This window comes from Heterocephalus glaber, unplaced genomic scaffold (assembly GCF_053883595.1).
Source record: "Heterocephalus glaber isolate CG9 unplaced genomic scaffold, H.glaber_assembly_v1.0 deba00001543, whole genome shotgun sequence".
NCBI lineage: Eukaryota > Metazoa > Chordata > Mammalia > Rodentia > Bathyergidae > Heterocephalus > Heterocephalus glaber.
Genome location: NW_028258336.1, coordinates 205,635 through 217,956, shown reverse-complemented (window position 1 = coordinate 217,956; position 12,322 = coordinate 205,635). Strand labels below are relative to the sequence as shown.

The 12,322-nt window shown below is 39.8% G+C and overlaps 2 protein-coding genes across 17 annotated transcripts in view; one reads left to right on the top strand and one right to left on the bottom strand.

The window, feature by feature from the left end:
• Positions 1 to 11,885, bottom strand: part of LOC110345474 (uncharacterized) — a 793,246-nt gene extending 781,361 nt beyond the window's left edge. For 10 of the 13 annotated variants that reach the window (XR_015442339.1, XR_015442340.1, XR_015442342.1 and 7 more), the window contains exons 1-2: positions 11,717 to 11,885; positions 5,571 to 5,672 (exon numbers count right to left, since the gene is read on the bottom strand). Coding sequence is in view for 5 of the 13 variants with exons in the window: in XM_087189515.1 (XP_087045641.1) it covers positions 5,571 to 5,672; positions 11,717 to 11,758 (144 nt within the window). In the remaining 8 variants the exon portion in view is untranslated. The remainder of the gene's footprint in view (positions 1 to 5,570; positions 5,673 to 11,716) is intronic. The other 3 variants (XR_015442335.1, XR_015442336.1, XM_087189512.1) reach the window with 1 other exon arrangement.
• Positions 11,886 to 11,919: 34 nt separating this feature from the next.
• Slc30a5 (solute carrier family 30 member 5) overlaps positions 11,920 to 12,322 on the top strand; it is a 38,075-nt gene continuing 37,672 nt past the window's right edge. The window contains exon 1 of one of the 4 annotated variants that reach the window (XM_004862836.4): positions 11,920 to 12,290. In XM_004862836.4, coding sequence (XP_004862893.1) covers positions 12,205 to 12,290 — 86 coding nt within the window. In that variant the 5' untranslated portion in view covers positions 11,920 to 12,204. The remainder of the gene's footprint in view (positions 12,291 to 12,322) is intronic. The other 3 variants (XM_087189503.1, XM_021242935.2, XM_087189504.1) reach the window with 3 other exon arrangements.

Sequence of the window (12,322 nt, the reverse complement as noted above, 5' to 3'; positions counted from 1 at the left end):
AGCCATAATATTTATGCACTGTGACACCAGGTCTTTTCTAACAATATTTTTATAGGTAAAATATTAGTTTTTTTAATACCATTTTTAGTCTTACATTTTAAAGCCAAAACTCTTTAAGTGATACTGAACTTTGTAGACTCCCATAATATTCTACAGGAAATGACAGTTCTCTCCTATGATATACTTAAATTTTATTCATATATTTAAATGTAGTACTGTACTTGGGAATTTCCATTTTTATTTCTAGACTTGTTTGTGAATTTTTTTAAAAATTATTATAAAGAAATCGTGGACCAGGGATTTAGCTCAGTGGTTCCACCACCTGCCTTGCAAGCATAAGGACCTGAGTTCAATCCCCAGTACCAAAAAAAAAAAAAAAGGAATCATATCCTTGAAAGAAAAAAATAAATAAATAAAATAAATAATCTGGTGGAAGATTTTTTTTTAAGAAGATAAAACTCTTTCCAGGTGTGATGGCACATGCCTATAATCCCAGCACTTGGGAGGCTGAGGCAGGAAGGCTCCCATGAGTTCAAGGCCAGCCTGGGCTACTTAATTAATTCAAGACCAGCCTGGACCGGGGATTTAGCTCAGTGGTGCCATCAGCTGCCTCATAAGCACAAGGTCCCAAGCTCGATCCCTGATACTAAATAAATAAATAAATAAATAAAATGAAAAATAAAAGACCAGCCTGAACTACATAGCCAGATCCTGTCTAGATAGTTGGAGAGATAGATAGATAGATGATAGATAGATAAATAGATAGATAGATAGATAGATAGAAATCCTTAAGACACAGGCATTGGCAAAAACTTTCTTAAAGTAACACCAATTGCATAAAAAAATCAAGAATCAACATAAAAAACAAAAATAATCAACAAATGGGATTATATCTTAACTAGATATAATTAAAAGGTTCTGCACAACAAAGGAAACAACAGAGTGAAGAGACAACCTACAGAATGGGAAAAATTTTTGCCAGCTGTTTCTCAGACAGAGGACTAAAATCTATAATATATAAAGAACTTAAAAAAAATCAGACCCCCCTCCCAAAAAATAAAAGACAAAATCAATGAATGGGCAACTGAAATGAACTGATACTTCACAGAAAAAGTAGTATAGGCCAGGTATGGTGGCACACCCTTGTAATCCAAGCACTCTGGAGGCTGAGGCAGGAGGATCACCTCGAGTTCAAGGCCATCCTGGGCTACATGGTGAGTTCAGGGCCAGCCTGAACCACAGAGACCCTGACTCAAAAAAAACAAAAAAAGAAATAGTATAAATAGGCAATAAATATATGAGAAAATGTTTAACACTTCTGGCCTTTAGAGAAATACAAATCAAAACAACACTGAATGGAGAGAAAGGAACCCTTCTCCATTGTTGGTGGGAGTGCAGACTGGTGCAACCACTATGGAAATCAGTGTGGAGATACCTCAAAGAACTAGGACTAGAGGTCCCATTTGACCCAGCTATTCCTCTGCTGGGGATCTTCCCCAAAGAATTAAAAGAATCATACCACAGAGATATATGTGCACCCATGTTTATGGCGGCACAATTTATAATAGCTAAAGCTTGGAAACAGCCCAAGTGCCCATCAACTGGAAACTGGATAAAGAAGATGTGGTTTTTTTATAAAATGGAGTGCTACTCAGACTTAAAGAATGAGAAACTAGAGTCATTTATAGCTAAATGAATGCATACTGAGGCCATACTCTTAAATGAAATAAATAGGACACACATGTGTAAATACCAAATAGTTTCTCTGGTGTGAGAAACTGAAAGTGTAAATAAGGATTAAAAGGATTAACAATGAATAATTGACACTTTGAAATGGGAAGAGGTCCAAAGGGGTAGGGGTGGTGGGAGGAGATGGGGAAAGGAAAGAATGGAAAGGAAAAATTAAGAGAAAAGAAAAAAAAATGGAAACAAAATCTATGTAAATAGGGAAGGGTGGAGGAGGTGAAGGGTGCACAGGTAATGGGGAAAAAATAAGAACCAAGATTCATCATGTACAGGTACAAGCACCCAATGATAAATGTAAACATATTGTACACCTAAAATGTACCAATAAAAGAATTTAAGCAAAAAAAGAACACTGAAATTCAATCTTACTCCAGAAAGAATTGCTACCCTCAAGAAATCAAATAATAACAAATACTAGTTAGGCTAGCTAGGCATGGTGGTGCATGCCTGTAATCCCAGCACTTGGGAGGCTAAGCCAAGAAGATCACTGTGAGTTCAAGGCCAGCCTGGACTACATAGTGAGATCCTGTCTCAAAAAAATTTTTTTTAACAGTAGTGAGGCTGAAGGGACAAAAGAACCCTTCTACATTGTTGTTTTTAGGAATGTAAATTAGTATGACCACTGTAGGATACATATGGAGATTCCTCAAAAGAGAAATTCCATTCAACCCATCTATTCCCCTTCTAGGTATCTTCCAGAAAGAGTTAAAGACATCGTATTACAGTGATACTTGCACATCCATGTTTATAGTGGCACAGTTCATAATAGCTAAATCTTGGAAGCAGCCTATATATCCATCAACAGATGAATGGATTAAAAATGTGGTTATTTATACACAATGGAGTGCTACTCAGCCACAAAGAAGGGTAAATTTGAGTCATTTGTAGGAAAATGGATGCACCTTGAGACCATAATGTTAAATAAAATAAATCTGATGCACAAATCTAAATAGTGAATAAATTTTCTTCTATGTGAAACCCAAAGTATTAATAATTTAAAGAACAAAATTAAACTCAGATAATAGGAAATGGGGATCTAGATCTTCAGTAAATGGGAAGGGGATCTTGAAGTGGAGAGAAGGGAGAAAGAGGGAAGAGGAAAGGAAATAAAAAGAATTAAGATCCATTATGTATATGTACCTACTGCCCATAATGAATGTAATCACTATGTACTACAAATATGTACTACTAAAAAAAATGGCCTATGGATGATTTCCATCTTATGTATAGCTAAGAACTCACACTAGCTAGTGACAGTGTCATCTGATGAGTTGGGGTAGCTTTCTCCACTAAAGTACAACATATTAGGAGTTGTTTATTTTTTTATGAGCATTATACTGCTCCTCAGTCTGAAATACATTTCACAAGCAGCTTATTGTCATTCAAGTTTTGGTACCACGTGCCTTCAGTGTTCTTCCTTGCAAACCACCACCAACACTCTGATTAGTTTATCCAAAAAGAAATATTTTAACTAAGAGACACTGGGTATTTCACAGACCCTTCTAGAGGAACAGAGAGCCAGGCTCTGAAGTTATGCATCAGAAGCAAAGCCCAACCATCCCACGAAGTCCAGTCTGAGCACCTTGGCATCAGTGACCCTTAGGCTTGGACATCAGAAGCTCTGTCACTGTTACTTCCAAAGAACCAATTGCTTGCTGCAGGGGCAGAAAGTCAATGCCCCCATTCGCTGCCTCCTCAGCTGAAGTCAAGTCTTGCTGAGGTACACCTGATTGATGAAACCCAACCACATGCCAGAATCCTGGCTGCAAGAAGTCTGGGAATTTGAGTTTTCTGGTTTCAACCTTAAGAAAGCAGAACATACACTGGGAAAATGACCAAAGTACCCACAACCCTGTAGCAGGTACTGTCAGTAAGTATCTTGCCCCTATCCCCTGGGATCGCTTTCCCATTTTCACACATGCTAGGAGCCTTCCCAGTATCAAACACCTTCATCTCTTTGTCAGAGAACTGCTCTTGAAATTCTACAACTGCTTTCAACTGAGTCAGGACCCTCTAACATGTGACCTTAATGATATCCAAGCTCCTCAGTTGGACTTTGTCTGATTTTGTACCCTGATTATCTGATTATCTGCCTTCCTCCTCTGTTCCTCTTTTCTAGTTTTCCTGGGACATTTGCTAAGAAATCACTTTGAGCCAGGGATTTACCTCAGTGGTTCTGCCGCCTGCCTCACAAGCGCAAGGTCCCGAGTTTGATCCCCAGTACCAAAAAAAAAAAAAGAAATCAATTTGACCTAAATATTCATCTCCCAGTTTGCATCTGGGAAACCTCACAAGTACCTGGGATTGGATCTTGCATGTGGTAAGCACTCAATTCCTTGGAAGGAATGGAAGAGAGAGGTTGCCATTCATGACTGTGTCCACCACATCCTCTGATCCAGATTCCAGAGGTAGCTTACAGAGTGGGCCCTCCCCATCTGCACTCTTACATCACTGGAATCAGCTGTCACTCGTATAATCAGGGGGAGTGTAGCCTAAGTCAATACTGTGAAACTAATAGGAGTCAAGTTTCCAAGTGGATAAAGAAGATGTGGCTTTTTTATACAATGGAGTACTACTCTGCCATAAAGAAGGATGAGCTTCAGACATTTATAGCTAAATGGATGGACCTTGAGATCATACTCTTAAGTTAAATAAATCAGACATACATGTTTAAATACTGCATTGTTTCTCTGGTGTGAGAAAATGAATGTGGAAATAAGGACTGAGATGTATAATGGATGTTGGGAAATGGGAAGAAAATGTTCAAATGGGAAGAGGAACAAGGGAGGAGAGAGGGAGAAAGGAAGGAAGATACAAGAAAAAAAAGTGAAAATAGAAGGAAAAATGGAAACAAAGCTTTTGTACATGGGGGGAGGGATTGGGAGAGAATGGTATAAAATAAAATTTATTAAACCTAAAAAATAATAGGAGTCAAGTTTCTGACTCCCAGGGAAGGGAAATACAAATATGAAGGGGGAGGGCCGGGGATTTAGCTCAGTGGTTCCGCTGCCTGCTCCACAAGCACAAGGACCCAAGTTCAATCCCTGGTACCAAAAAAAAAAAATTGAAGTGGGAAAGCTAGAGTTAGAAGCATCTAAGGTTGGACTGGAACTGGAACTACTGTACTAGTATGAACTCCTGGATTCTGACACGTGACAGAAAGATACTTTTCTCTCTCTCTCTCTCTCTCTCTCTCTCTATCTCATACACACACACACACACACACACACACACACACAGAATGAGAACACTAGCAGCACTGAGCATACCAGCCACCAAAACTTTGGTGTCTAAACACCACCCTCCTCCATAGGAATCTGAGTGCCTTTGACTAATGGCTAGTTTCAGGGTTAAGCCCAGGAGAGTACTATATATGATAAGCCTGGAACATCTTCCACATAAAGTACAGAAATTCTTAAATGGAGAACATGGAGATATGGCAGAGAGCCAACCAAGGAGCTCCCATTGGCCAAATTTGGGGTGATTTGAGCATCAAAATAATGACAGAAATCACTTGTAATCCATTGAATAAAATAGGGACCTATGAAAGAATAATGATATCAATTTATAGATAAACAAAGAATGAGAAAACTTTACCTAGTGATATAGGAAGTCAACTAGTAAATGTAGAAGGACTGATGAAAGGGATGGTTACCATTTGGTAACATTTATAGTAAGAATTGTTTTGGCCAAGAAGTAAAAATCAGCACTAATATACAAGGGTCAAGTTATGAATATCAATAGGATCTTTATATAGTCTCAAGATAGCTCCAGTCAAAATACTTATTCATTAACTTTACAAAATCTGGCAGTCATCATCTTACCAAATGATAAATGTTAACTTCACCAGTGATGGGACAAAGTAACATCACACACCTTCTGATGCAATACACGGAGAAGAATGCAGCATCACTTTTGCGGTATTTCTGCAAAAAAAAAGAGGGCCAGGGATTTAGCTCAGTAGTTCTGCCACCTGCCTTGCAAGTGCAAGGACCTGAGTTCGATCCCCAGTACCAAAAAAAAAAAGAAAGAACAAAGAAAAGCATATTCTAAATCCAATCATGAGGAAACATCAGACAAACACAGACTAATGGGCATTCTGCAAACTAACTGGGCTGTCCTCTTCAAAACTGCAAGGTCATGAAAGAGAGATTAGGAGAGATGTTCCAGATAAAAGGAAACTAATGTGACATGACAAATATAACACATGATCCTGGATTACATTGTGGATCTATAAAGATTCTCTTTGGGAAAAAATTAGGAAATTTTGAATGAGATTTATCGATTAGAAAGTGCTATGGTATTAAAATTAATTTCCTGATTTTGATGGACATCCAAGGTGTGATCAAACAATATGGTGAAATGTTTAAATTGTTTTAAAAATTTTTATTATAGATAGCAAGACACTGTCTCAAAAAATAAAAATAAAACAAAAGTATTATAATAAAAGACACAATGCCATTAATCCTCCTCAAAATAACCCCCTCTTACTTCAAACACACTTATCCCATGCTTCTTGCCACTTTCTGAAAGTCCTCTTTTTTTTTTTTTTTTTGGGTACCAGGAATCAAACTCCAGACCTTGTGCTTGCGAGGCAGGCAACAGAACCACTGAGCTAAATCCCTGGCCCTGGAAGTCCTCTTTCTTGAGTGTCTTTAGTTGCACTGTCATGGCTATCTTGATGTCCTGAATTAATTAAAACATTTACTTTCAAAAAAAATTTATTTTTGTGGTCATTTTGACTTTGGGAAGAGCCAGAAATTGTACATTTCCAGATCCAGTAAATAAGGTAGATGAAGACACATTGTAATATTTTTATAAGCCTGCCTTTCCATTGGATAGCACTTGGCAGCTGCATTCACTGTATTTTTTATCACATTTTGTAAAGACACTCAGGAAAGAGGACTTTCAGAACTGCTTCAGAAAGTGGCAAGAATGATGGGATACATGTGTGTGGAGTGGAGTATTTTGGGGGAGATTAACAGCAATGTGTCTTTTACTATAATAAATCTTTAACATAATCATACACTATTATTTTGATCACACTTGTACTGTGATTTGTACAAAAGTATCCTTATTTTTAGAAAACAGACTTTGAATATGTAGTAATAACATGGCTTTATGTCTGACATACTCTCAGATGGTTCAGGGTGGGTAGGGGACACACATGTATCTAGAGAGAGAACGAATACAGCAGATGTGGTAAATTGCTAACCACTAGGGAATCAGGCTGAGGAACATAGGAGATCTTTCTATTGTTCTTAAAATGATTTCAAAGTTTTAAATTATTTCTACTTTAATAGTTGTGAAGTATTTCTAATAACTACTTTGTAATATTCTCTGCAGCAGTCTGTTTCAAAATTTGTATAAAAATAAGACTATAAAGTGAATAAGAAGTAATTCAATTATAAGGTAAAAGGATTTATAAGGTAAATATGAACTACTCATTAAATATACTAGGACTTATGAGTCTTGAATTTCATTTTTTTAACTACATCTAAAATTTTCCTGTTAAGGAGATAGGGAGGGCTGTACCACAATATGCAAACTAAAACTCCAAAATACTGTGCTTATAAAAGAGTCTAAAAGGGTTGGGGATTTAGCTCAGTGGCACAGTGCCTGCCTGGCAAGTATAAGGTCCTGAGTTCGATCCCCAGTACCAAAAAAAAGAAAAGAAAAAGACTAAACAAGGAAATACACTGTCGTTGCATTGGCAACTGAGAGGTAGGCTTTTTAGTTTATGACTCTTAAGTGTATATACGTTCTACTTTTCTGTATTTTTCAGTTTTTTATACAACAATGCAGTTTCACATTCCATGGAATTACTGTCAAGCTAAAACATAAAACAAAGCCATGTATGCAATATTACTCCAAACATCCCTGAAATTGTGCTATCAGAAAGTCCAGTTGTGAGTTTGGAAATGTTCAGAGCCATTCTCGCAAGCCAACCGGTTCTCCCTCCACCATTGGAACAGTAGCTATTTCTATGATTGGGCACCAGATGGAGCAATAGGAAAGCAACTGGGAAATCATAAGCAAAATCTACCTCATGTCTCTTAGACTCACACTTAGGATAGTGAGCTGATGATATCAGCAGCCACCAGAAAGTGGGACCAACTGAAGAAAGAGATGTACACATTGTCCCATCGCACATTCACCCTAGGGCTTCCTGAGTGGAATGCTAGGGAGAATCATGCACCCTTTAGATAGTCTCTCTCCCTCTTTTCTTTTTGCGAGGCTGGGTTCATAGAGTTGAATTTCCATAAGCTAAATTTGTATGTGATGAGACTCCATTGTTCATAAGTCATTTATAATAGAAAAAAAACTTTTCCAAAAGGACAAATAATCTGGAATGCATAACTATATATTCGCCTCCTATTTTCATCATTCACTCATTCTTTCAACAAGTATTCCTACATGTCTTCTGTATCACTGGGCTCCACAGTTGAGGAAGAAGGGGCAGCTAAGAGGTCTCCGTCCCTACCATCACGGAGCTTCGTTGTGATGAGCAAATGTTGAGGCAGGGAGCATTTAGGCATGAAAATATCTGGTGTTGGAAGACAAAATAGCACAATTGAGGAAGGAAAAAGGGGGACTGGATCCCCAAAAGCAGGAGCAGCTTGATATGAGATAAAGACAAAAGAGTAAATTGGGTTAAGCCCATACAGGATGTTTTTGACCATGTTTATAATTGGAGTTTATCTTAAGGGAATGGAAAGCCACAGGAAGGTGGGGGTGGAGGTGAAAGTACATTATAAGATTTGAAGTTGGAAAACAATCACCGTGGCAGAACACGGAAAACACTGCAAAAGAAAAACAGTGAGCCTGAAAGGGCGGAGATTACTATAGCTGTCTAAGCAAAAGCTGCAGGCAATCCAGGTTAAACAATGGCGACATACATAGAAAATTCAGGGGTGATTCAAGAAACATTCAGAAGGTAAAAAATGATGCAACTTGGTGATCAATCCACTCCACACAGATCATAAGGGGAACTAAGAGGATAGAATTAAGTTTTAAAGTTTGCTAAACTGGATAAAAGTTGCCAAAAGAGGATCAGTTTTGGGGAAAAAATCCTGTTTGTATTTGGACACAAAAATTGAGCTTCCTTTAAAACAAGCAAACATGGGATTCTAGAAGCCAGGGCAGGGCAGCTGGGCGTGGTAGTGCACCCTAAAGTCCCAGCTATAGTCCCCACTATTGGGGCTTGGGGGCAGCTGAGGTAGGAAGATCAAGAGTATGAAGTCATCCTGAGCAACTCAGTAAGATCTTGCAAGAAAAAACAGAAAAACAGACAGACAGAGACAGAGACCGTAAGTCTGAGAAAAGGTCGGTGAGAGCTACTCAGAGGAGTGATGAATAAGGAAACCAGATTTGAACGGGTTGAGCAGTGAGCAGGAAGAAAGAAAAATAGAGACACTTCTTCCATCAGGAAAAATATATATATAAACAATGTATGTGCACTGGCCTAAAAGAAAAATGTAATTCTAACCAAGCCAGGAAGTTTGTGTTAATGTTTGTCGCTTTTTCATAAGAAGTTTCTCGGTTTTATGTCTTGTACTGAGCAACTACTTTGAAGATAATGATACACAGTAACTATTGCTATTCTATTTTTTTTTTTGCTATTCTCTTTTTTATTTGGTTATGAAAGTCTTTTTTCATAAAATTAAGAAAGAAATACCAACTGAATTTGAGCTCTGCTTGGAATGAAAGTTAATTTCAATTTATTTTTTTATCCCATTCCCCCCCCTCAAGCTCCCTCCTCTCCCCATGTTAATCTCAATTTATGCATGTCATTTTATCTAGTTCCCTGAGCTCCAAAAGAATGCAAGTAGCCCCTAAAAAAACACAATAGACCTACCACTGCCATTCTGATTTGAATAATAGCAATTTATAAAAATATTGCTACCCTTCCAAAAAGAAGTTATAAAAATGTCTCGTGGAGAAAATGAAGCAAGCAAGATTGACTCAACTCTTGGTTGGGTCTCACCTGGCCCATCCTACTCAGCCTATGAATTATCACCAAGTGCAGGCGAAAAACATGGACATTTTTATGCAAATTCAATAAACATAATACTATGAAACACCTTGAGTTTAAAAACCCCAACAAAGCTGGTAAAAATATTGTATCTTTGCTCTCTTATTTGCTAGCCAGGAGCATGGGTGCAAGGTCCTGCTTTACTTTGTGTTCTCCTCATCACTATGTTTTCGCCCAATTCCTTTCTCATATCCAAATCAGGTTGTGTTTACCTGTGAGTCCTTTCTTGCTATCCCACCTCAGCTGGGAACCCTTAATGTATGTCCCTTTAATGTGTAATATTGCCAAATGGGCCTCGCTCTTAAATTGCTAAATATTTTCCACAATAGATTATAAAGTCCCAGCAGGCAGACTCTTCCATATGTCACTAAGCTTCTCTGTGTGTATTCAAATTAAGCAGAATACTATAGGCTAGTTATAATTTATACTGTTCCAAACCTCATTTTCATCTCTAAATCCCTATCCCCAAATTTCCCAATGAGTCATAATTATTAACATTTACTGGGCTGAGGATTTAGCTCAGTGGTTCCAGCACCTGCCCTGCAATCGCAAGGTCCCAAGTTCGATCCCCGGTACAAAAAAAAATTATTGAGTAATATTATATACCATGTATTTTTCTAGATACTTTTAACATATTAACACATAATCCTCCTTGCAGCAACCATATGATACATAGAGTCATCCAAAAAAATGTATACACACTTCGGGAAAAGAAAAATAGTATGATGTTTTTTCAACAGATGGTGTTACCCTCATATGGGGGACCCTAGAGGATGTCATATATTGCAGAAAACCCACTACACTGCCGGCCCTTAGAGAAGAAATTGAAAATGCATGTGCAGCAATCTCAGTGACCACGGTTACTCAAGCAACAGTTTGTAGTACTAATAAATGTCTGGAAGCTAATAGCCACTACTTTGAGCACCTCTTGTAATTGCAGAGACCAAAGGTCACTTGTATTAATCTCATGGAGTCTCAATAAATTTAGTATTAAAGTATTTATACAAGTTTTTCTTTTCCTGAAGTGTGCATACATTTTTTTTGGCAGATTCATGTAACCCAAGCTGACCTCAAACTCACACCAATCCTCCTGCCTCAGCCTCCCAAGTGCTGGGATTACAGGTGTGTGCCACCACACTGGGCCCCAAACTTTCTAGTAACAGAAAAATAGCCCTTATAAAGCCTGGGTTTACAGATGTGCTGAATTACATAACACAGTTTCACATACAGGTATGTGTGTGTATGGAACTAGGGACTGAACCCAGGGCCTTCACATTGAGCTACATCCTCAGCCCTTTTTTCATTTTTTTATTTTAAGACAGAATCTCACTAAGTTCCCCAGACTGGGCTCTAACCTGCAGTTCTCCTGCCTCAGCCTCTACAGGGTCTCACTATGTAGTCCAGGCTAGACTTGAACTCACTATGGAGCCCAGGTTGACCTCAAACTCACAGAAATCCTCCTGCCTTCAGCCTCTAGAGTGCTGGGATTACAGGAGTGTGCCACCATGTCCAGCTAGAAATTCTATAAATTTAAAGAAATTCTATACTTTGCAAAAAAGGGATAAGACAGTTTATTGCAACACTTAACCAAATCCTCTTCTTTTTATATCCTCTCCTCACACACTTTAGCAATTCCATGGCCTGTGTCTAGCCATCACTACCAGTATTCCAGCTCCCAAATACAAACCATAAAAGTAGCCATTTTCTCACCATTTTTCCAATTGGACAAATCGTCCCAGTCCATTATTTGTTTTAGCAATCTCTACAGATTCAAAAATAGTTATCTCATTGGAGATCAAACACACTTCTGAAAACTTTGAGCCTTCTCATCAGGAAAATGTTGACCCATTTTCACACAAATTTCAAGGAGGCAAGTGTGTTAAATACCCTAGATTATGAATCCCAACTCTATCACCCGTGGTACATTTTCTTTACCTGTCCCCGCCCCTCGAGGTGCCAGGAATCCGCTATACCCATAATGACCCCCAGACAGCGCTGCACAAACTGGTAAGGGCACTCACGGCATCTACAGGAGAGGCTGGCAGGGGGCGGGGATTCGAGCCGTCAGCCCGGTGGGAGGAGCCTAGAAAGGCGCGGGTAACGCGTGCTGCGCTGTGCGCAGGCGCAGGGCCAGGCACTCCCCCGGGAAGTGAGGGCTGCTGCGCCGGATGACGTGGCCTGGAGTCGTCCCTACCGCTGAGGCCTCCCGAGAGCCGGTGCCCCCGGAGCTGCGCACGGCCTAGTCCCGACGTGCGTGTAGTTGTGAGCAGGGGCCGGGGACAGTGGTGGCGGAGGCTGGCCCTGGGGGACCCGACGGGGCACTGCCATGGGGGAGTGACATGCCTGTGTTCGCGGCTCCGCGGCAGCGTGCGACATGAGGCGACCGCGCGGCCGGGGCAACGGCGGCGGTTCCTGAGCCCGGGATGGAGGAGAAATACGGCGCGGACGCGCTGGCCGGGCCCGGCGGCGGCGGCGGCGGCCTCGGGCCGGTGGACGTGCCCAGCGCTCGGTAAGGGACCGGTGCGGCGGCGTCGGGTCCGC